General features: G+C 45.2%; 1 protein-coding gene across 7 annotated transcripts in view; it reads left to right on the top strand.

The window, feature by feature from the left end:
- The window catches only part of FAM53A (family with sequence similarity 53 member A), a 138,171-nt gene extending 119,802 nt beyond the window's left edge, over positions 1-18,369 (top strand). For 5 of the 7 annotated variants that reach the window (XM_085848597.1, XM_085848596.1, XM_085848600.1 and 2 more), the window contains one exon: positions 16,058-18,369. In XM_085848597.1, coding sequence (XP_085704723.1) covers positions 16,058-16,321 — 264 coding nt within the window. In that variant the 3' untranslated portion in view covers positions 16,322-18,369. The remainder of the gene's footprint in view (positions 1-16,057) is intronic. The other 2 variants (XM_085848601.1, XM_085848602.1) reach the window with 2 other exon arrangements.
- Positions 18,370-18,783: the final 414 nt, after the last annotated feature.

Here is an 18,783-nt window from a genome sequence, read left to right as displayed (position 1 = left end):
AAACTACCCCGGGGCTTTCAACAAGCGCCTCTCGCTTAACTATTGGTTCTAACAACCCAGATTCCCGTCGCCTGTGTTGGTGTCCTCACAATTTCGGGCCTCGCCCCCCAATTTTCTCTCCGTGCCCTCACACGGTCTCCTGGCTGGGACACGTGGCTCCCTTTGGCAGGCACGACCCTCTGCCGAATCTCCCGCTATGGCACCCCCGGGCACTACACTGCCTCCGAGCCTACCAGCTCCCTAACACCGGGGAGTACCCCCCATGGCACCTCCCCTGAAACGCACACGTGGCAGGCTGGCTTCCCAGGCCCCTTTCCGAGGGTCACCCTTGCCCACAACACTGCCCACGCGGCTAATGGCGCCCCGGGCCCCCGCACCAAGCAGGCGCACCCGTGCCCACTACGCTATCCCGGCCCCCCATGGGCCCTTGGCCTACCACGGCCGACTAGCCTGGTGCCCGGGGTACCCACTCAGCGATACTCACCTTTCGCAGCCACGCTCCCAAGCCCGTCAACAGGGCTCCTGCACCCCTCCAAATGGGTTTCGAGCCTACATTCCCACCAACAGCAAAACGACCTCCATTTTGTAAATTTGACTAACCCTCTAACTCACTTTACTCTGACCCCGGGGTCCCTTGGGCGGGAGTCACTCCTCCCCCCAATCACTCATCGCACCATGCATTCCCCATTCACTCCACACACACACAGACCCGCTGGCCTCACTCACTCATCATGTACTCACCTCACAACTCTTCAACACACACACCACTGAACTCTGCCATCCTCCTAACTACTTCCCCTAACTAACTCGTGCTCCCACGTCGTCCCTTAAACTACAGCACGTTCCTTTTAACACTACGTAGCTAAACTACGTCCCCACTACACATCCAAAGTCTGTCTCTGTCTCCAAATAATCCCATTTTATTTCCCAACCTAAAGCTCACTAAATCCCTCTACCGAATCCATTCCACGGACTCCATGAGGACTTACCCCTGCCCCATGAAGTCGGTCGAACTAAGCTAACCCTTCCCCCTAACTAGTTTCCATCCTGTGCCCCGGTCAAGGGGGTCTTCCACCCCTTGCCCAGGAATCCTGTGCACCCGAAAGTGAGGGTTGTTTTTTTTATTTTTTTTGATGCGCAGCACCTGCGCGGCAACTCGCGCACTTTACACCTGCAACTGCCCATGACGTCATGCAGCTGCACGTGTTCCTCGTCCCTCCTTGGATGGCACCATCCGGCAGAGATACCCCTCCTGCCGGATTCCAACCCCACGTGCAGCCATGGCGTCACCGTGCGCATAAAAAAACACAAGCCCCACGTCTCGAGGGGTTCCCCACGTGAACGCATGTGCTTTGCCCGTTGGGGCTTAACACACACGATCGCGTGGAGAGCCCGTCCGGTCCAAATCCATAATCCTGCCTAAACTTTGTCCGTCCGCGGGATCGGCAAATCCACCGCGTGCGTTTCCGGACCGGGACTTCACTCTCGCAAGCGAGCACGTGGTGGTCTCGTGCGTTGCACAGCACGGACCTCGTGCTCACTGCTGGGTGAACCCGGCACGGTCCCCGAAACAACTACAGCCGCCACTCGGCTTTCGTTCCTCCCATGTCGCCGTCGTCGCCTCCATTCCACCCACGCACACCTGCGTGTTACGACGCACACACTCCACTCCATCACATTCACACCGGGAGGCGCGGCTGCGTGCTCCCGCATGCCAACCGACATCTCCCTTACATACCGCTCTCTCACACACACGGTCTCCCTTACACTCGGCCGTTCACTCACGCATGCTACCTCCCTCGCACACGTGGCTCCACGCACTCGCGGCCTTTCACTCACTCGTGGTGCCTCATCCACACACCGTTCCTCACTCACACACGCGGGGGCACTCACCCGCGGTGCCTCATCCACACTGGCCGTTTCATCCACACACACACGGCCTCACTCACACACGCGGGGGCACTCACCCGCGGTGCCTCACTCATACTGGCCGTTTCATCCACACACACGGCCTCTTCCACACACGGCGTGCTGGGAAGCACGTACCCTGGCACCATCGCCACCACACCATCCACACACGGGGTCGCTTCCACACACGGGGACGCACTCACACCTTGCACCACACACACAGGGACAACCACACTGGGGATTTGTGTCCCCACAAGGGTCTCCGGGGCCTCTATACCCCCCAAGCTTTCCGTGCACCCGTTCGCAGCACTCGTCCCCTCAACCTCGCAATGCACGACCGAACTCACCTGGTCGTGACTTGCCTCAAGGGGGCATCCTCCCTCCCCTCGTTCCTGGAGGAGGCTATCCCGCTGCTCGCACCGGGTCCCTACATGCTCCGCGAGCTCACCCCCATTATCCTCCACTACCTCCGTGTGTGTGTGCGAGTCACTTACCCCGTCTTCATCGTGTTGTCTCTCCTCTATTTTTTCTGTCTCCCGTGTCTCTATACATTTATAAGTTTCTGTCGTCGTCACCTCGTGTCTCGTCTCACACGTTTTGGTCTCCCCATTTAATTTTTCCCTTTTGGTCACCGTCGATTCCTCTGTCACGACCCTCGCCCAACACGCCCCCCGAATTATTTTTTTACCCGCCTCCACCGCGGGCCTGTCAGCCGTTGCACCCCCTTCCAGCTCGTTTGCTCCCACACGTGGAGTCGCCATTTTGAGCTCCCTGCTCACCGCCTTCATGCCCGCTTGCAGGCATCGGCCCATGTTCTGCGTCTCCCCCCGGAGCTTTTTCATTTCTTCCTTCATGTTTGCTTCCATTCCGCTTATTTGCTGTGTACTTGCATCGATCTTTTCGTTTATTTGTTTGGTCATGCCTTTCATTTCGTTTATAAATTCAGTTGTGTTTGCATCCATCTTCGCTGTCATTTCCGCCAGCATGGCGAATAGCTGGGCCATGTCGGGTGCGCTTGGGTGAGTCGTTTCGGCAGGGATTGGGGAAGGGTTTTGGTGGAGAGGGGGAGGGAAGGTGTCATACACCGCGGCCGCTGCCGCACCTATTTCGGGCTCTGGGTTCAGTTGGGCGAGTCCGTGTTCCTGCACAATCAACATTTCCTGCACGGGGATTCCATCCTGAGCCATGGATTCTACACATTCTACATCCATTTCTAATACCCCCGGTTCCCGCTCGCCTTAAGACGCCATCTTGCTTCTCGTGAAGGGTTAATTTAGCTCGCTCGTAATTTGGAGGGAATCGGGGGTCGCTTCTCTCACACCTGGACCGATTCCCGTGAATTTAGCTGGAGACAGGAGAGCCCGTTTTCCTGTTCCCCGATACCAGTGCCGCGAGGAGGGCGATGGATTTGTATCGCACGACCTGACACCAGTGTTACGAGGAGGGCGATGGATTTGTATCCCACTCCTGACACCAGTGTTACGGATTCTCGCCCGCCGGCGTGCGGACGGCCACGTAACTCGAATCGCGGCACGTCGCCCACCGGACGGACAATCCAGTCGTGACCCTCTCGGACTAACGCCGGGAACCAGTCACGGGTGGACCTTTCGGTCTCACCGCGATCGAGCCAATCAGCCCCCGCGTGGGATAGGGTTGCTCGCCAATTTCGACCTACCTAAGTACCCACACGGAGGGTAGACCGGGCGATCGCACCTCGCCGCAGGTCGACTTCGGACACGGGCCACTTAAGCGACCCGTTCCGTACTATCGGGATAACCGAGCGGTGTTATCGTCGGCCTCGACGGTTCGATTAATTATCGGGCGTATTCAGCCCACTACCAACCCTTTACGTGAAGCAAGATGAGGATTCAATGAAAGAAATGACGAAGCGAAGCGGGAAACAGTTCAACACAAAGCACATTTATTCGCGACGAACGGAAAGCACACATATTCAATTCCACCAAAAGCACATAGAAAAGAAGAGAAACACAATGCAATTTTTACACAAAAAGCAAATGCGACAATGCAGATCTAATACCGATTACGCGAGCACACGGCAACACTTGTACAATTTTACTTCACAGACGGCGCCGACAACACATACCCAAAACCAAGGAAAAGAACACCCTCAAAGATGAGGCGGGCCTGAGGCCGAGACCGGGTCGGGCCTACCCGTCTGGTGATGAGACGCGGAGCGGCGATGGTGCCTCAACTCCGCGGGCCTCGCGGGCAGTGTCTGGTAGGGGGTGGGAAAGGGGCCCCCTTGGTCGCACTATCTCAGCGCGGGGGGAAACAGGAGGGGGTTGCTGATGCTCGGGGTATAGAGGATTTCTACTCTGCCTCGAGTCCCGCGATGAGCGTCTCCGCCTCGGCCAGGTCGCGCCGTCGGCCTCCCTGGTGTGCAGCTCCCGGCACGACGCGAGCACCCCCTCGTCTGCCCTCGCCGCCTCTCCACAGCTCCGTCCCCTTCGCTCCGACTCCAACGCACACGACGACGACCAACTCCTTCTTGCTTCTTCTTCCCAACTCCACCGACTGCGAAGTCTTAACTCCCTATTCTTGACTGACGAACGCGGTCGCTTATATCAGCCCCGTGGCTTCGCTCTCTCATCTTTGACCCCCTCCCTTCGACCTTTCACCTCGCTCCCCATTGGCCCGGGAAAAAGTGGGCGTGAATGCATTTTGATCCATAAATTTGCATATAGCGATCGCCCTCCAACGCCCTGGAGGCGGGGCCAAATCGCCCCTCGCTCACCGATTGGACGGAACAAAAGTGGGCGTGTGTCGTTTTTGATCCGTTTTTGAAGCTGAAAATCCGTGGTTTTGTACACGCTGTTCGGCGCGCGCCCTGCACGAGTCCAACACCGGTACCCACAGGCGGCGCAAGAACGGTGGCGATGCGACGGTTGCGAGGTGTGACGTGAAGCGGCGCCGCGGTGGGTGGTTGATGTTGGTTGGTGGTGGTAACAATGGCGATTGGTCCAAAATAAAGATAGTAAAAGAAAAACGGCTGTCCTGAAGAGTCGCAGCACGCATAAATGACATGTATTCCCACTAGACAACGGGTTTGGGCCTAACTACACATATACTTACCGAGATACCTCACCTAAGGGACCTGAATGGTGGTTTGCGAATTTGGTAACCACAACACTATATATATATATATATATGTATATATATGTATATATATATATATATATGTATATATATATATATATATATATATATATATATATATATATATATATATATGTATATGTATATGTATGTATATATATATATATGTATGTATATATATGTATATATATATATGTATATATATATATGTATGTATATATATATGTATGTATATATATATATATGTATATATATATGTATATATGTGTATATATATATATGTATATATATATGTATATATGTATATATGTATATATATATATATGTATATATGTATATATATATATATATATGTATATATGTATATATACACATGTGCTTATCACAATAATAACAATATTTTTACATTTCAAATATTAAGTACGCTTTTTAATTGTTTTTCAAGTGAAAAAGCATAAATTGCATATTTTAACATTAGTGTACTCATTTGCTTCACCACACGTGCTGTATTGAAGGATTTCACTTGATTATTTTGTTTTTTGCACGTGTTTTACTTTGATTTGCCTTTTTCGCTCGCCTGTTCGAAGAACAGAGAGCTATAGCGATACCCCCGGCATGAGCGTCAGCGTGAGTGTGAGTGTGAAAATGTTAAAGTTTTTGGTTCAAGTTAATGCCTTTCTTATGTTTTTATCTACCACACTATTTTTTACTGATTACAATATATAAATACATATATTGCTTTAAAATTATTTGGATCAGACTTCACTGCAATGCTTTATAAAAAAAAAAAAATTATTGGACTCGTCATTTAAAAACGATAAATGTATAAACAGGCGAGCATTGGGTGGCTTTGACACCAACTCTGGTTATCTTTACTAGTGGGCCGATTCGTTCATTGATCATTGGTCTTCATGGCCTTGCAGCATGCATACCTGCTTGCCTTTTCACCAAGTCCAGATGAGCTTGGGCCAGGGTGGGGATTATATGTTTGATGTTATTATTGCCAAATGATACCATTGTTGTTAATGTTATTTGTTAATGTTATTCGTATTGATGAATAAATTATTTGTTTCAATGTTATTTTTGTTTATTTTGTAATTAGAATGCCATGCCATGGAAGGACCTATTGAGCTGCTCTATACACCTTAACATGGCATGAATTTAAAACATGGGAATTCTTCTGGGTTCTTTTCAGTTAATCAACTGGGGAGATCACGATGATCATTTTGGTGTATCATATTCCAAATAAGAAAGCTTCAGTGGAACTCCACAAAAAAAAAAAAACACTGACACACACACACACCTCATCCATTTATAGTAAAAGATTTGGAGCTTCTTTTTTTTTCTCCCCCTCATTTTCCACCAAGCCAGAAACAGCAAATGTGATTTGGGCATCTTGTATTTATGGAGCTGCACCAGATTCAAGCACAACCATCCTGTTACCGTGACTGTTTTGCAGTATGTTGACAAAAGCAGCAGCCCTGTTGTGAAAACAAACTGTCAGTCAGATCAGCTTAAAAGCTGTAATCCTGCTGAGCAGAGATTCTTTGCTCAACCAACCCTCACTACCAGTGTCTATTTCGGTGAATATATGTGGTTTAGTACCAACCATAAAAATGTGTTCTCCGAAATGTTTGTCCCATAATCTTTCTTTTTTTGTGGATTTATCGATAAATGCAATGGATAATAATAATCAACAAACCTGACCTAATCGATTACTTGTCTGCATTATGTAAAAATGTGATCAAATTTTGATAAAACTGTGTGGTGTGGGTGTGTTTACTGCTTGTTCTGTGTTTGGTTAAATAGATGCTGTTATAACCTTATCCAACTTACCACAGCTGCTTATCTTAGCAAGTCCTTTACCCTCCCAGTTTTACGTGAGTCAGATTATTCGCTTGGCAAAGGGGCATAAATTTCTCCCCTGTATCAGGGGCAAAAAAAAAAACCAAAAGATTTGCAAATAAGATTATCGTGGCCTTTTCAGCTATCGTACACCACACGCTCCCCTGTATGATTTTTGTTTTGTTTGATGCTGTGTGTTAATGTTTGTTGATAATCATTGGCAATGCCTTTTTGTCAAGTGTGCATACTTATTTATTCTTCTGCTAAATTCATTTTATTTTTTTGGCCATTTATTTATTTTCTTTTATGCTCCGCTTTGATTCCACACTTAAAACAGGAGGTGCAATTAATAGTCCTTCATTATATTGGTGACTGCACCAGATGAAGAGGGAGGAAGGCATACAATGGCAGCAGGATTTTTTTTTCTCCCCTCCTATCCTACAAGTAGTTGAGCTGCACAGGCTGGATATTAAATTGTGGGGAATTCTTTTCTTTATTGTCTTGCTGACACAGCTGCCGGCCTGGACCTACACAGCTTGTTTGAAATGTGTGCACATTGGGTTTGCTTGTTTGGTGCTCCATCTGAGCACACAACTCAAGATGCTGTCATTGTGGGTGAATTTATTTTTGTTGTTGATATTGACCCTCATGGTGTCGGGAAGAGACTGTTCTGTACTCTAAAAGGTAAACCTTGGCCTTTTATATTGCATAAATAATTTTTTTATATTTGTTCGCAGTTTCTAAACGTTTTTCGTTAGTTCGTTGGAGTAAAAGGTTTTTTTTTTTTGTGCTCTGACGAAGGGCTGATGCTCAATGTATGCCACACTTCATTTCCTATGGTGGTGAATGTACTCTTCAAAGATTAGCTGCCTTTTAATGGGTGAGAGACATGATGGAGAGTGAGCAAGTTGAGGCTATTGTCATGGAAGAAAAAAAAAAAACGATAAAATTACAATGGACAAACATAATGTGCATTCCATAATTGCTTAATCCCCTGAATTCTCAACAATGTGGCTCCATAATGGAAGTGACCACACCTGAAGGGCAGGAAGGCACATGGGTTGCTTGGTAATGGGAGTTCATTTCTTCTAATAATTATCACATTGACCACTTTACTTCAGTGCTATCGAAGAATCATTCGCGAGATTGCATCTTTTTTTATATTTTTTTAAAGATTTAATCCAAACAAGGCCTCTGAAGAATACTTAAGATTGTAGATAACAGCTTTTAAGTGTCAGTGCTGAACCCCTCACTGTGCATTGTGTTGATTTGATGTCGTCATCACAATGGGTTCAATTGCAAATAGCAATATAAAAGGAGGAATGAAGCAGAGCACGTGATGTGGCCCACAAGCTTTGAGTGATTAAAAATAAAATATCCAAGAGGTGCCATAAGGCCATTGAGTAAAATATTCTTCAAAAGATGAACACATTTGATATAATGTTCATGGACTCCCACCCCCCTCCCCCCTCCCCGGCCACGTGTTGGGCACAAGGTGTGTGTGTGTGAGTGTATTAGACACACACCCCCCAGGAATAAGCAATTGAGATTCCAGCATTGCTACCTTGTTTTGCATAAGTAACTTCAAACGTTTAAGGCCTTCAACTCCAAGTAAAATTTTGATCCTTTTCAAGTTCTCTGCGTGTCTCCTTGCTTGGAGTTGTAACTCTTGGCTGTGTTGGAACTTTGTTTTTGAGCTGGTGGCATGGATTTTAACTTCGACCAATAGCAAGTGCTGGCTTACTATAGAACTGAGTGAATGCAGAAAATGTGGTTGCCTGTGTATACAGGTTACAAAGGTAGATTTCTAAGCTTTTAACAAAGGCTCTGGTAATATTATCACCAAGTGAAACATAATTTCCCCTCGAGGGGTGTTTGGCACTACTTTTTGCAGAGGATCACCTTATAATGGATTATGTACTTCTGAATGGGGCACTTGTTTTTGGATTACGTGCACACTTAATTTTTGAGAGGTCTGCAGTGCAGGTGCAGATTTGTTGCCAAAACACGGTTTTTTTTTTTGTTTTTTGGCAAACTAAGTTCAAATTATGCTTTGGTCCCAAGTAAGTAAACAATTTGTTTTGGTTATACTATAGTGGAGTTGAGAAACTGTGAAAAGTGCAAATGTGGGCATCATGTTGAACCTGGCTAGTTGTTCCTCAATGGAAAAACTCGTCTGTTAAGACAAGTCTGTTTGTGTTGGCAGAAAAATAAGGACCACTATTAATTTTCTCACCTCACTGTAAAGAGGTATCCTAACTCATGTGGGGGAAGGTGAAGCAACATGTTGGGCTTGAACTCTTCAAAGCAAGCGAGAGAGGTGGTTGGGGGGGGGGGGAGCGGGCAGACAGGGGTCTCATCCCCACAATGTCGCTTCACCTTCTTTCCATGGTGGTTAGCTTGCCTCTCGCAACACTTGGTTGAGAAAATTAATTGCACTTTGGCTCGCCTGTCCCAAAGGAATGGGAGAATGCGTAGATGTGTGCTCATTATCACACGGGCCAACCTTAATAAAGGTCTGCTGGGCAGCCTGCTTAAACATTGCTGCCCAGGTAACCTGAAATCGAATTTGGCAAAGTTGTCTGATTTAACCGTAACATTTTTGCATTTAATTTTGTGCCTTGATTGTGGACTTTTGAAATTATCCGGTCCTATTCCTGAGTGTGTGCCCATGCCACACATGGTTTAAGGTTTGCTGCAAGGCCTACACGCTCGACCGACTGGCACGCACAACTGTCGATGAGCGCAATTCGACAAATCTGTCTTGTATAACCATAACATTTTGTATCTCATTGAACCAAAAGTTCATTTTGCATAACTTTTTCCGGTTCAATACCGGCGCTTTTATTGTACATTATGTCCAAATAAGAGATAGATTCTCTACCTTGTGTCTGTTTGCATGTTGTTGTCAAGGGCCATACTTTTTAAGCTCTGTGCATAAAGGTTTGTCTGTACGAGATGGGTGTCTTGCTAATTTCACATATATATTTGAATGAGTGATGATTAGACAGGTAAACACTAATTATATTGATGAATTATTACTGATTAGCAAATACAGGCGATCTTGCTCCAAACATGCAATGTGGTCATCTGACACATGCCTTTTATTTGGGCAGTGTATAGGCAACTGACAGCTGCCTCGATCACTTCTGAAGGGAAAAAAATCAAAAACCCAGGTTATGTGCATGAAGCAAGAACATACCGACTGCTTATAATTCAAAACACCTCACTGCACTGGAAAACGTGGGGACAGGAATACTGAACTGTAAATGATGAGGGACTTGTAATACCCTCCACCACTTGGAGGTGGCGCTGTACAATACATACGCATTTACATTGGGATTTTGCATCCCATCTGTCCCTCAAGACCACTGGCAAAGATAAAAACACCCCTATACATGAGTTGGGGTCATGCTGATCCTATGTAGCTAATGTGGATGTAATATGCTCAGAACTGAAGGAGTACACACACACACACACACACACACACACACACACACACACACACACACACACACACACACACACACACACACACACACAGACACGGTGTAGAAAACAGGAGAAACACCTCATTCCATGAAAGACTGATCAGTTGAAGGCTATGATCCCTTATTGATTGCACCTGTTAAATCCACTTTAGTGTAGATGAAGGCAAGGAGATGGTTCAAGAAGGAATCTTCAGCCTTGACATGATTGAGACATAGATTATGTGTGTGTGTCATTCAGAGGGTGAATGGACAAGACAAAAGATTTAAGTGCCTTTGAACGGGGTATGGTAGGCGGTGTCAGGCACACCGGTTTGCGTGTCAAGAACTGCAATGCTGCTGGGTTTTTCATGATGAACAGTTTCCCATGTGTATCGAGAATGGTCTACCATCCAAAGGACATACCAGTAACGGCAGTCTAGTAATCAAAAACGGCTCATTGATGAAAGAGGAGGCTGACAAATTGTGCAGAGCAGCAGACTGGCTACAGTTAGTCAACTGACAGTCCAGTACAACATTGGTGCCGAAAGACCCATAAAAGAATGCATAACTCGTCGTACCTCGACACGAATGAGGTATGGCAGCCGACGACCGTACAGAGATCCACTTCTTTCAGAAAAAAACCAAGAACCTGCAGTTACAGTGGGTGAAGGAATGAAAACGCTGGAACTGGAGGATTGGAAAAACATTACCTGGTCTGATGAATCCCAGTTCCTGTTGTTTCATGCTGATGGAAGGACTAGGGTATGGAGAAAACCACATGAGTACATGTATCCATCGTGCCATGTGTCAACCTTGCAGGCTGGTGGTGGTGGTGGTGGGGGTGGTGTGATTGTGTGGGGTGTGTTTTCATTTCACACATTGGGCCTTTTGATAAAAGTGAAACAACGTTTGAATGCTGCCACAGGATATCTGAACATCGTTTCCAATCAGGTGCATCCCTTCATGGCAGCAGTGTTTCCACCTGCGAATGGATTTCTTTAGCAGGATAATGCCCCATGCCACAAGGCTTGGATTATCCAGGAATGGCTCCACGAACATGACCGTCAATTCAGCTTATTGTAGTGGCCTGCCCAGTCACCAGAGCTCAATCAAATTGATTGGATGGAAATACCTTTGGGATGAATTGGAGCGCTGCCTGAGCCAGACCTAATCGCCCAACATCAGTGCCCGACGTCACAAATGCTCTTGTGGCTGAATGGAAGCAAATCCCTGAAGCAATGTTCCAACATCTCATGGAAAGCCTTCCCAGAAGAGTGGAGGCTGTTCTAGCAGTGAAGGGGGGATCCACTCCATATTCATGCCCAAGATTTTACAATGAGATGTTGGACGAGCAGGTGTCCACATACATTTGGCCATGTGGTGTATTTCCACCTGTTATTACAACAAAGCACAGTGTCTGACTTATCAAAAACACAATGGGCTCAAGTTTGGTCCCCTGAGGGACACCGCACATCAGGATCTGGGATGAAGATGAAGGCACCATTGTATTGCAGAGTCTGCGAGTGATAAAAACGAAAGCTGCAGATGGGGATGATTGCCGGGTCGATGTCAAGTTGAATCAACTGACGCTCTGCTGTCGTATGGTCAATCAAATCAAAGGCCTTTTTTTAAAGTCGATGGTACAGATGTTGGCGGCGTGGCCCAGCTTGTCAAGACCTCGGTAAATAACATCTAGAAGATTGACTAGGTAGTGGTTGACAGAGCTGGCTTTCCTAATGCCAAACTGATGTGGGTCTATCAGACGCTCAATGTCAGTTATTATCCATTCCGCTAAAAAGCTTTCAAACAAGCAAACCATGATAGGTGTAATCGAGATCGGGCGAAGTTGTCTGAAATCAGTAACAGGCACAGATTTCGGTACTGGGCACTCTGAAGCAATTTGGAAAATGACGAAATGAAGAGACTTTTTTTAAAAAAGTCTGGTCAGGGGGTCTGGAATCTCATAGGCAAACTCTTTCAGGAGCCATACAGGAACGTCAGTTCCTGTATGGCCTTGATGATTGGCCTTGTATGCGTTCAACCTGTTTATGGCGATTGTAGACCTTGATGTTCAATTGTTGAGGATCAACCGGCAAGTATGCAGGAATAGAATGGCGGTCAGGTCGAGAGACGTTAATTTGGTGCAGATTTGAGCAAACTAGCAATTCAATTCATGTGCCAATTCATGTGGCAATTTTTGAGTCCGATAGGAGTAGTAACCAGAATGCACTATGCCGCGATGACGTCTGCTCATTCCACTCAAATATCTTATTTGCTGATGCCACTTCCGTGGTTCGGTCTCATTCAGAAGCTTGATTTTGTGAGCATAATATTCCTTTTTCGCTTTCTTTATTTCTCTCTTTACTTCATTTCTCAGTTTTCTGAAGACGTGGACATCATCTCTTTGAAAACTAGCGTCACAGCTGGCAACACGTCGACGAAGGGAATTGCTCATCCATGGCCTGTCATTCAACCGGTGCTTGATCGTTAGATTCTGGTGCCTGTACTGGTCAGTAATCAGCTGCTGGAACCACTGTACTCATCCTTGAGTGATCCAGCAAAAGGGCCACTTGGGCTTCGGGGTTCATAATATTATTCATAACAGACCAGTCCATTTTGGTTATCCACTGACCAAAAGAGCGAACAGCAGACTCACAGGTTGATGTGAGACTTTAATCGAATTTGACTGTTCTGATCACGAATGGGCTTGAGCATGACAACGGAATGGTCCCATTTGCAAAAGGGGCACATATCATGGGTTCTTGGTACTGATTCGTCATATCCGTTAGGATCTTGGCCAAAATTGCAATTCCTCTGGTAGGTTTAGTGACAGCTTGCAATAATAGTGTGTTGTGCAAATGCAATGTCAGTCATTGAAATCTCTGACCATCAATAACGTGACGGTCAGATTGTGCATGTAAAATGTCGACCGTATCTATGAGATGATCAAATTATATCTGATGTGGGAATCTCGGTGGCAAATATGTCACACAAACAAAAATGTCCTTCAATTGTCGTTGGCGATTCGAAGATGTCAGCTGAACCCACATAATTTTGAGTTGGTGAGGGATGCAATCGTTGAAGACCTCCCACATTCAAATTGTCACGTGTGTCGAGCCCAACCCCTCCTCCAATGCGATCACGATGAAATAACTAATATCCAGGAAGTTGGTCGGCTGAGGCCGGTCTTTCAGTCGAAAACCAGGTTTCCGTCACAGCTATCAGGTCAGTGTTTTCATATTGTGACTTGTGGCTGCGAGTTTGTCACTCTTGTTGTTCAATGATCATGCATTGGGCAGGACGCGTGATGGAACATATGGCTGACAATCCATGTGTTTTACGTTAATAAGTGTCTGCTTACCATCACGTTCAAGAACAGTTTTAACATGTCCAGGACAAGGTTGGATTCCTCGAATTCATGTTATGCCCAGCAAAACAATGTTTATAAACACGTCATGAGGTAAACTAACTCTAGAATTACATAATTGACAGTTCGTCTTGGCTGTAGCGCATTGTTCGTTCATTGGTGCTGGTTGCAAGAGCATTACACATAATTAAAAACAACAACTTTGCATTGCAAAAATAGATTTGGGATTTTACAACATTTGGGATTTTACAACTAACCGATACCTTGCATTACAACTCATCGATACTTTGGATTTTGGCGGGCAAATCCAAGTCGCATATCACCAACATATGAGAACAATCACATGCTGAATGATGAAATGGCAAAGAAGGAGCAAACTAGTAATTCACAAAATTAAAAGCAGAAATCAAACATGAAACACAACTTGTCCCGGAACAACTTCGGGAACGGGCTGCAGCTGAAAACGGTGCCCTCCAAAGCGTGAGAGTGAGAGAGATTGAATCTAACGGAAGAGTTTAACGACAAATGGGTGCGGTTGAGAGAGTCGCCCCCCCCCCCAGGGGGTGGACCAGAGTTCAGATGGTTCAGTGCATCACAAAGCAGGGGGTTTACAGAATACCGTACCAAGAATCAAGAATCTTAATGTGTGCTCATTTAGTTTCCTTGTTCTCCCTCGCTCTCTGATTCAGCACGTCACAAATCAGGGGGGTTTTGGAGTACGAATAATCTTACTGTGCACTCATTTGGTATCATTTCTCTCCCCCGAGTTCTCCTCACTTTCATAAACTGAAGGACAACTTTGTTCACAGCTCAGGATACTCAGAAAACTCTCGTCACCATCTTGGCAGTACCCAGAATGCACTGTGCCACGGTGACATCATCCCTCGCACTCACTTGTAATCCCTGCCAAAGGTGCTTCTACAAAGTATCGACTCGGGGGCGGCTGAATACTTGTGTAAATTAGATATTTAATTTTCAGTCCATTTGTAAAAATTTCCAAAAACATGTTTTCACTGTGTCATTGTGGGGTATTTTGTGTAGATTGGTGCCAAATTTATTTTTTAGTTTAATCCATTTTGAATTCAGGCTGTAACACAACAAAATGTGACAAACGTCAAGGGGGTGTGAATACTTTCTGAAGGCACAGTACATCTGCCAGGCAACATTCAAATATGAAGTATGCCAAGAACAAATGCCGCTCCCACCTCACAGACCCTCTTGAACAGTGTCTCCACCTGGGTAACTCTTCTTTCGGGCCATGTGTTGACAATATCATGGACGAGCTAAAGCCACTGCACTGGTCACATTCACTGTACTATATATATATATATATATATATATATATATATATATATATATATATATATATATATATATATATATATATATATATATATATATATATATATATATATATATGACCGTTTTTACAGCCATTTTTCCCTGCTGTGCAGGGGTTTGGCTTTTTCTTGAGGCAATGTTTTATTGCCAGATGGCCTTCCTGACGCCAACCCTGGTCGCCTCTTACGACACACAGGGATATGGTACACCTATTTTAACCGGGGTATACACCGGCCCAGTGCACTGGTACTCATTTCGCCGACCTCGGATGGATGACAGGCTGAGTCAACCCCCTGGTGTTAATTCAGCAGCCAACGGGGCTTGAACTCAGGACCCTGGGATCCCAAGCCACCATCCTAACCACTAAGCCAACACCAGGCTTACATTCACTGTACTACCCTGGCCATTCATTGTTTGCCTTGCTACAATTGTAATACAGTATTTTGATAAACTATTTGTTTTATTTGTTCCCACTAATTAAGGTTGGCACATCACGTCGTGTAGGCCAGATGGTGATGTGGCATGGTGACTTTAGGGTACTGTTGTCTGAATTTTATTCAGTTGTTTCTGTAATACTCATGCTTAATGACCCTATTTGCCTGAGAGGAGAATGTTCGCAGGAATAGGGAGCAAATGGATGAACTTTTATTCAAGAACATTTTTATGTCGTCCGCAGAATGTAGCTTTTACTCGATTCAAAATGTCTTTGGTTGTGTGGCCCACGAGGTGCTGAGGAATTTTGGTTCTGGCTCACAATCCAAAATATTCGAGGACCTCTGATTTTAAATGACCAGTTTCCATTGTACAGGCTCGCTGGTTGTATTGAATGGTTTCCGCCTTTTGACAGTGATGGGAGGAAAGTCAGTATATAGTCTTGGCTTCTGATTTGGGGAAAATTTTCAGCATGCTCAGTCAGGTGCTGCAGTGTGAACTGGTTACAAGTCATGAAAACGGTCTTGCATAATTGTTGCTTGCATTGTAACTCTCAACCTCTCTTGCCTTTCTGCAGACCTTGAAGAATTCCCAGAGCTTGTGTTCCCTCGATGATGACGAATCCCCAAGGAACAGGCTTGAGACCATTGTGTCTCCAGGTGGAACATGCTCCTTCTCGGCAGGTCGTGGAGACGTCGGATGTATTACAGTTTGCAGTTCCTCAACGGAGGAGGGTGAAGAGGCAGAAGAAGATGATGATGACGATGATCATGATCCATGCAATGAGATTTTTCAATTGGACTGTCAGGGCCTGGATGTGGATGAGATTGAGAAGAATTGAGCTTTGTGTAAACTTGCTGTGGAATCTCAGCAAACCACACCCCCTTCCCCCCTCTGCTGCTTGTCCGAGCATCCTTGGTCTGTGGATGCTGCAGAGTTTTTGTGTGGCCCAAGGAACCAAGCTGCCTCCCCACCCTGGGGTGGTGTGCTGTGCTTGGTTATCTCTGGCTGGCCCAGCAAAGATCTGGTGATGCACCAATATTATGCCCACATTCCTAGTGGTTATTATTTGCCCCGTTTTTTAAATTATTTTATTTTCTCCTATTTGTTTAATAGCTGGCCACGCAATTGGAATCACCTGTTTCGGTCAACCACTGCAGATGTCCAGATCTCCAGCGGTTTTTGTCACACGTGGAATGTAGGGAAAATAATTTAATTACACTAAGTTTGAGGGAATTTCGTGTATGGATTGTTGGATACGTCTTGATTTGTCCCTGTTTTGAACCTTGAGCTGCTTGTACGAAATGTATAGGTTTGCTTCACGTATGGAGTTTTTTTGTTTTCTTTTAATTTAAATTAACCTTCCCTGTGACTCCATCAGGAACATGCTAACTTATGTGAAGACGAAGCACTTAGCAACTCTTTCTGTGGCACGATATGCTTCCTGTGTACTCTGCCCAGTCAATGAGCCCATAATCATTTTGTTTTATTCGGGTGGGCCGATCCTATAACTTAATAGGTGTGCAACTTCTTTTTTTTTTTTGGCCTGTTATAATTACATCAAGTAAACCCACAGGTCTACTTTCCACCCTCCATGTGCTACCCCCCCTTACCAACCACCCCCATATCTCTAAGCTATGTACCTGTGCATAGTTTTCTGCCCATTTCTTTGTCAGGATGTTGTTTGGACGTTTGCGCTGTTTTAGATGAAGCTGTGTTTATCAGGCGTTTTTGCTGTTGTAATGTTGCTTTTCACCTATGTAGACGAGCCTTTGTGGTGAAGCAAGTACGCGTTGTCGCTCCCAAATGTCGTGTGCGGTCGGCTTGATGCAGTCTGCTGAAGTAGGGTTTGGCAGTAAAAGTTTACGTACCTTAAATGCACCCCAGTGCCTCTTGCGTGAGTGCAGCAAGTTTGTGCTTTTGTGACATCATTTGATGTTTGTTTGAAATCATTACACGTTTGAGTGTTTATGGTCGTGGCATTTATCACATCTCTCATAATCCAGCATGAGTGTTCGAAATAGCTTTTTGACCTTTGTTGAACAACACCCATAGTTCAATGTACATCCAAACACTCGCGAAGCGAATTGACATGCAGACAATGGCGAGGCTTTTTCATACCATGGCGATCCGTTGCCAGTTGATGATCGGGGATGTTTGGAAAGATTGCTCTTGGTTGAAGTTTTTGCTCTTTGTCTCCACCTCCTCTCCTCCTCCCCTTCCCACCTCCTCAACCACCTATCAGAACTCAGGTTCCATTACGTTGATGATTTGAAATTTTTTTTTCAGGAAGATGAGATCTCGATCCTTGTTTACAATACTTTAAATACACTTGCTTTGCACAGGTGCATGGTCTCCCAGAATCCCGCTGGGAAAGGCTAACTACAAAGGTAAAGGTGTACATTTGTAATGTTCGTTTCCTTTTGACTGTTAACACGTTTTAACCTATCTCATTATTTTTACTCACCCCTGGGTGCCTCTGCTATATCTTTTGTAAAGCAGCAGCTCAGATATTTTCTTGTAAAGAAAAGTATTTTCTAATGTACTTTGTACATGGTCCCAGTTGTAAGAGTAGGTTTGTTTTACGTGCAAGTTTGTAATTGTGATGTCATATATTTTGTTCACAGCCCACATGTACAATGAGCAAAGGCTGATTTTTTTTTTTGATTTTTTTTTTTTGAATATATTGGCATTGAAATGTTGAGCAGGGAATGTGGTTGAATTGGTGGTCTTTAGCAGCAGGCCTTGTTATACTATGACCATAATGGTCGGCCAATTTATGGACAAGGCATTATTTTATTTTTTCTTTGTAGTGGATGGATGTGGATGGGTGAGTCGAGAGTTTGATGAGCTTTTTTTTGCAAATAAACATGGCAAAAGCCCATGTTACATCTGTGTATAAGTTTCTCCTTTCTGATTGTCGAGCATGTTAACGTTTCCACCACCATGCACACGATCGATTGCTTCGTGACTTGCGAACAATAACGTGGATGCTTTTATGATTCCTTAAAGTTGTCCAAATATCTAAAATATGTAATACAATTTTGATATGGTTTATATTCCAGAAAGTCATGCCGTGATGGTGAGAGACAAAGAACGGGGTGGGGGGGGGTAATAGATGCAAAGGGAGATTAGGAGGAAAATGGCATGAAGGGGATGGCTGCGAATGAGTTAGATGGATGAAAACGTGTCCATTTTGTGTAATACCTGAATTTATATATTTAACTTTACAGTACTCAAATTATGCCTGCAATGAGCCACAGGCAATTTTGTTTTTATTTCTTAGAAAAGTATTCCTTGATC

This window comes from Eptatretus burgeri, chromosome 12, assembly GCF_056783735.1.
Source record: "Eptatretus burgeri isolate ZD-2024b chromosome 12, Ebu_testis_v1, whole genome shotgun sequence".
NCBI classification, from domain to species: domain Eukaryota; kingdom Metazoa; phylum Chordata; class Myxini; order Myxiniformes; family Myxinidae; genus Eptatretus; species Eptatretus burgeri.
This window is presented reverse-complemented; position numbering and strand designations above follow the sequence as displayed.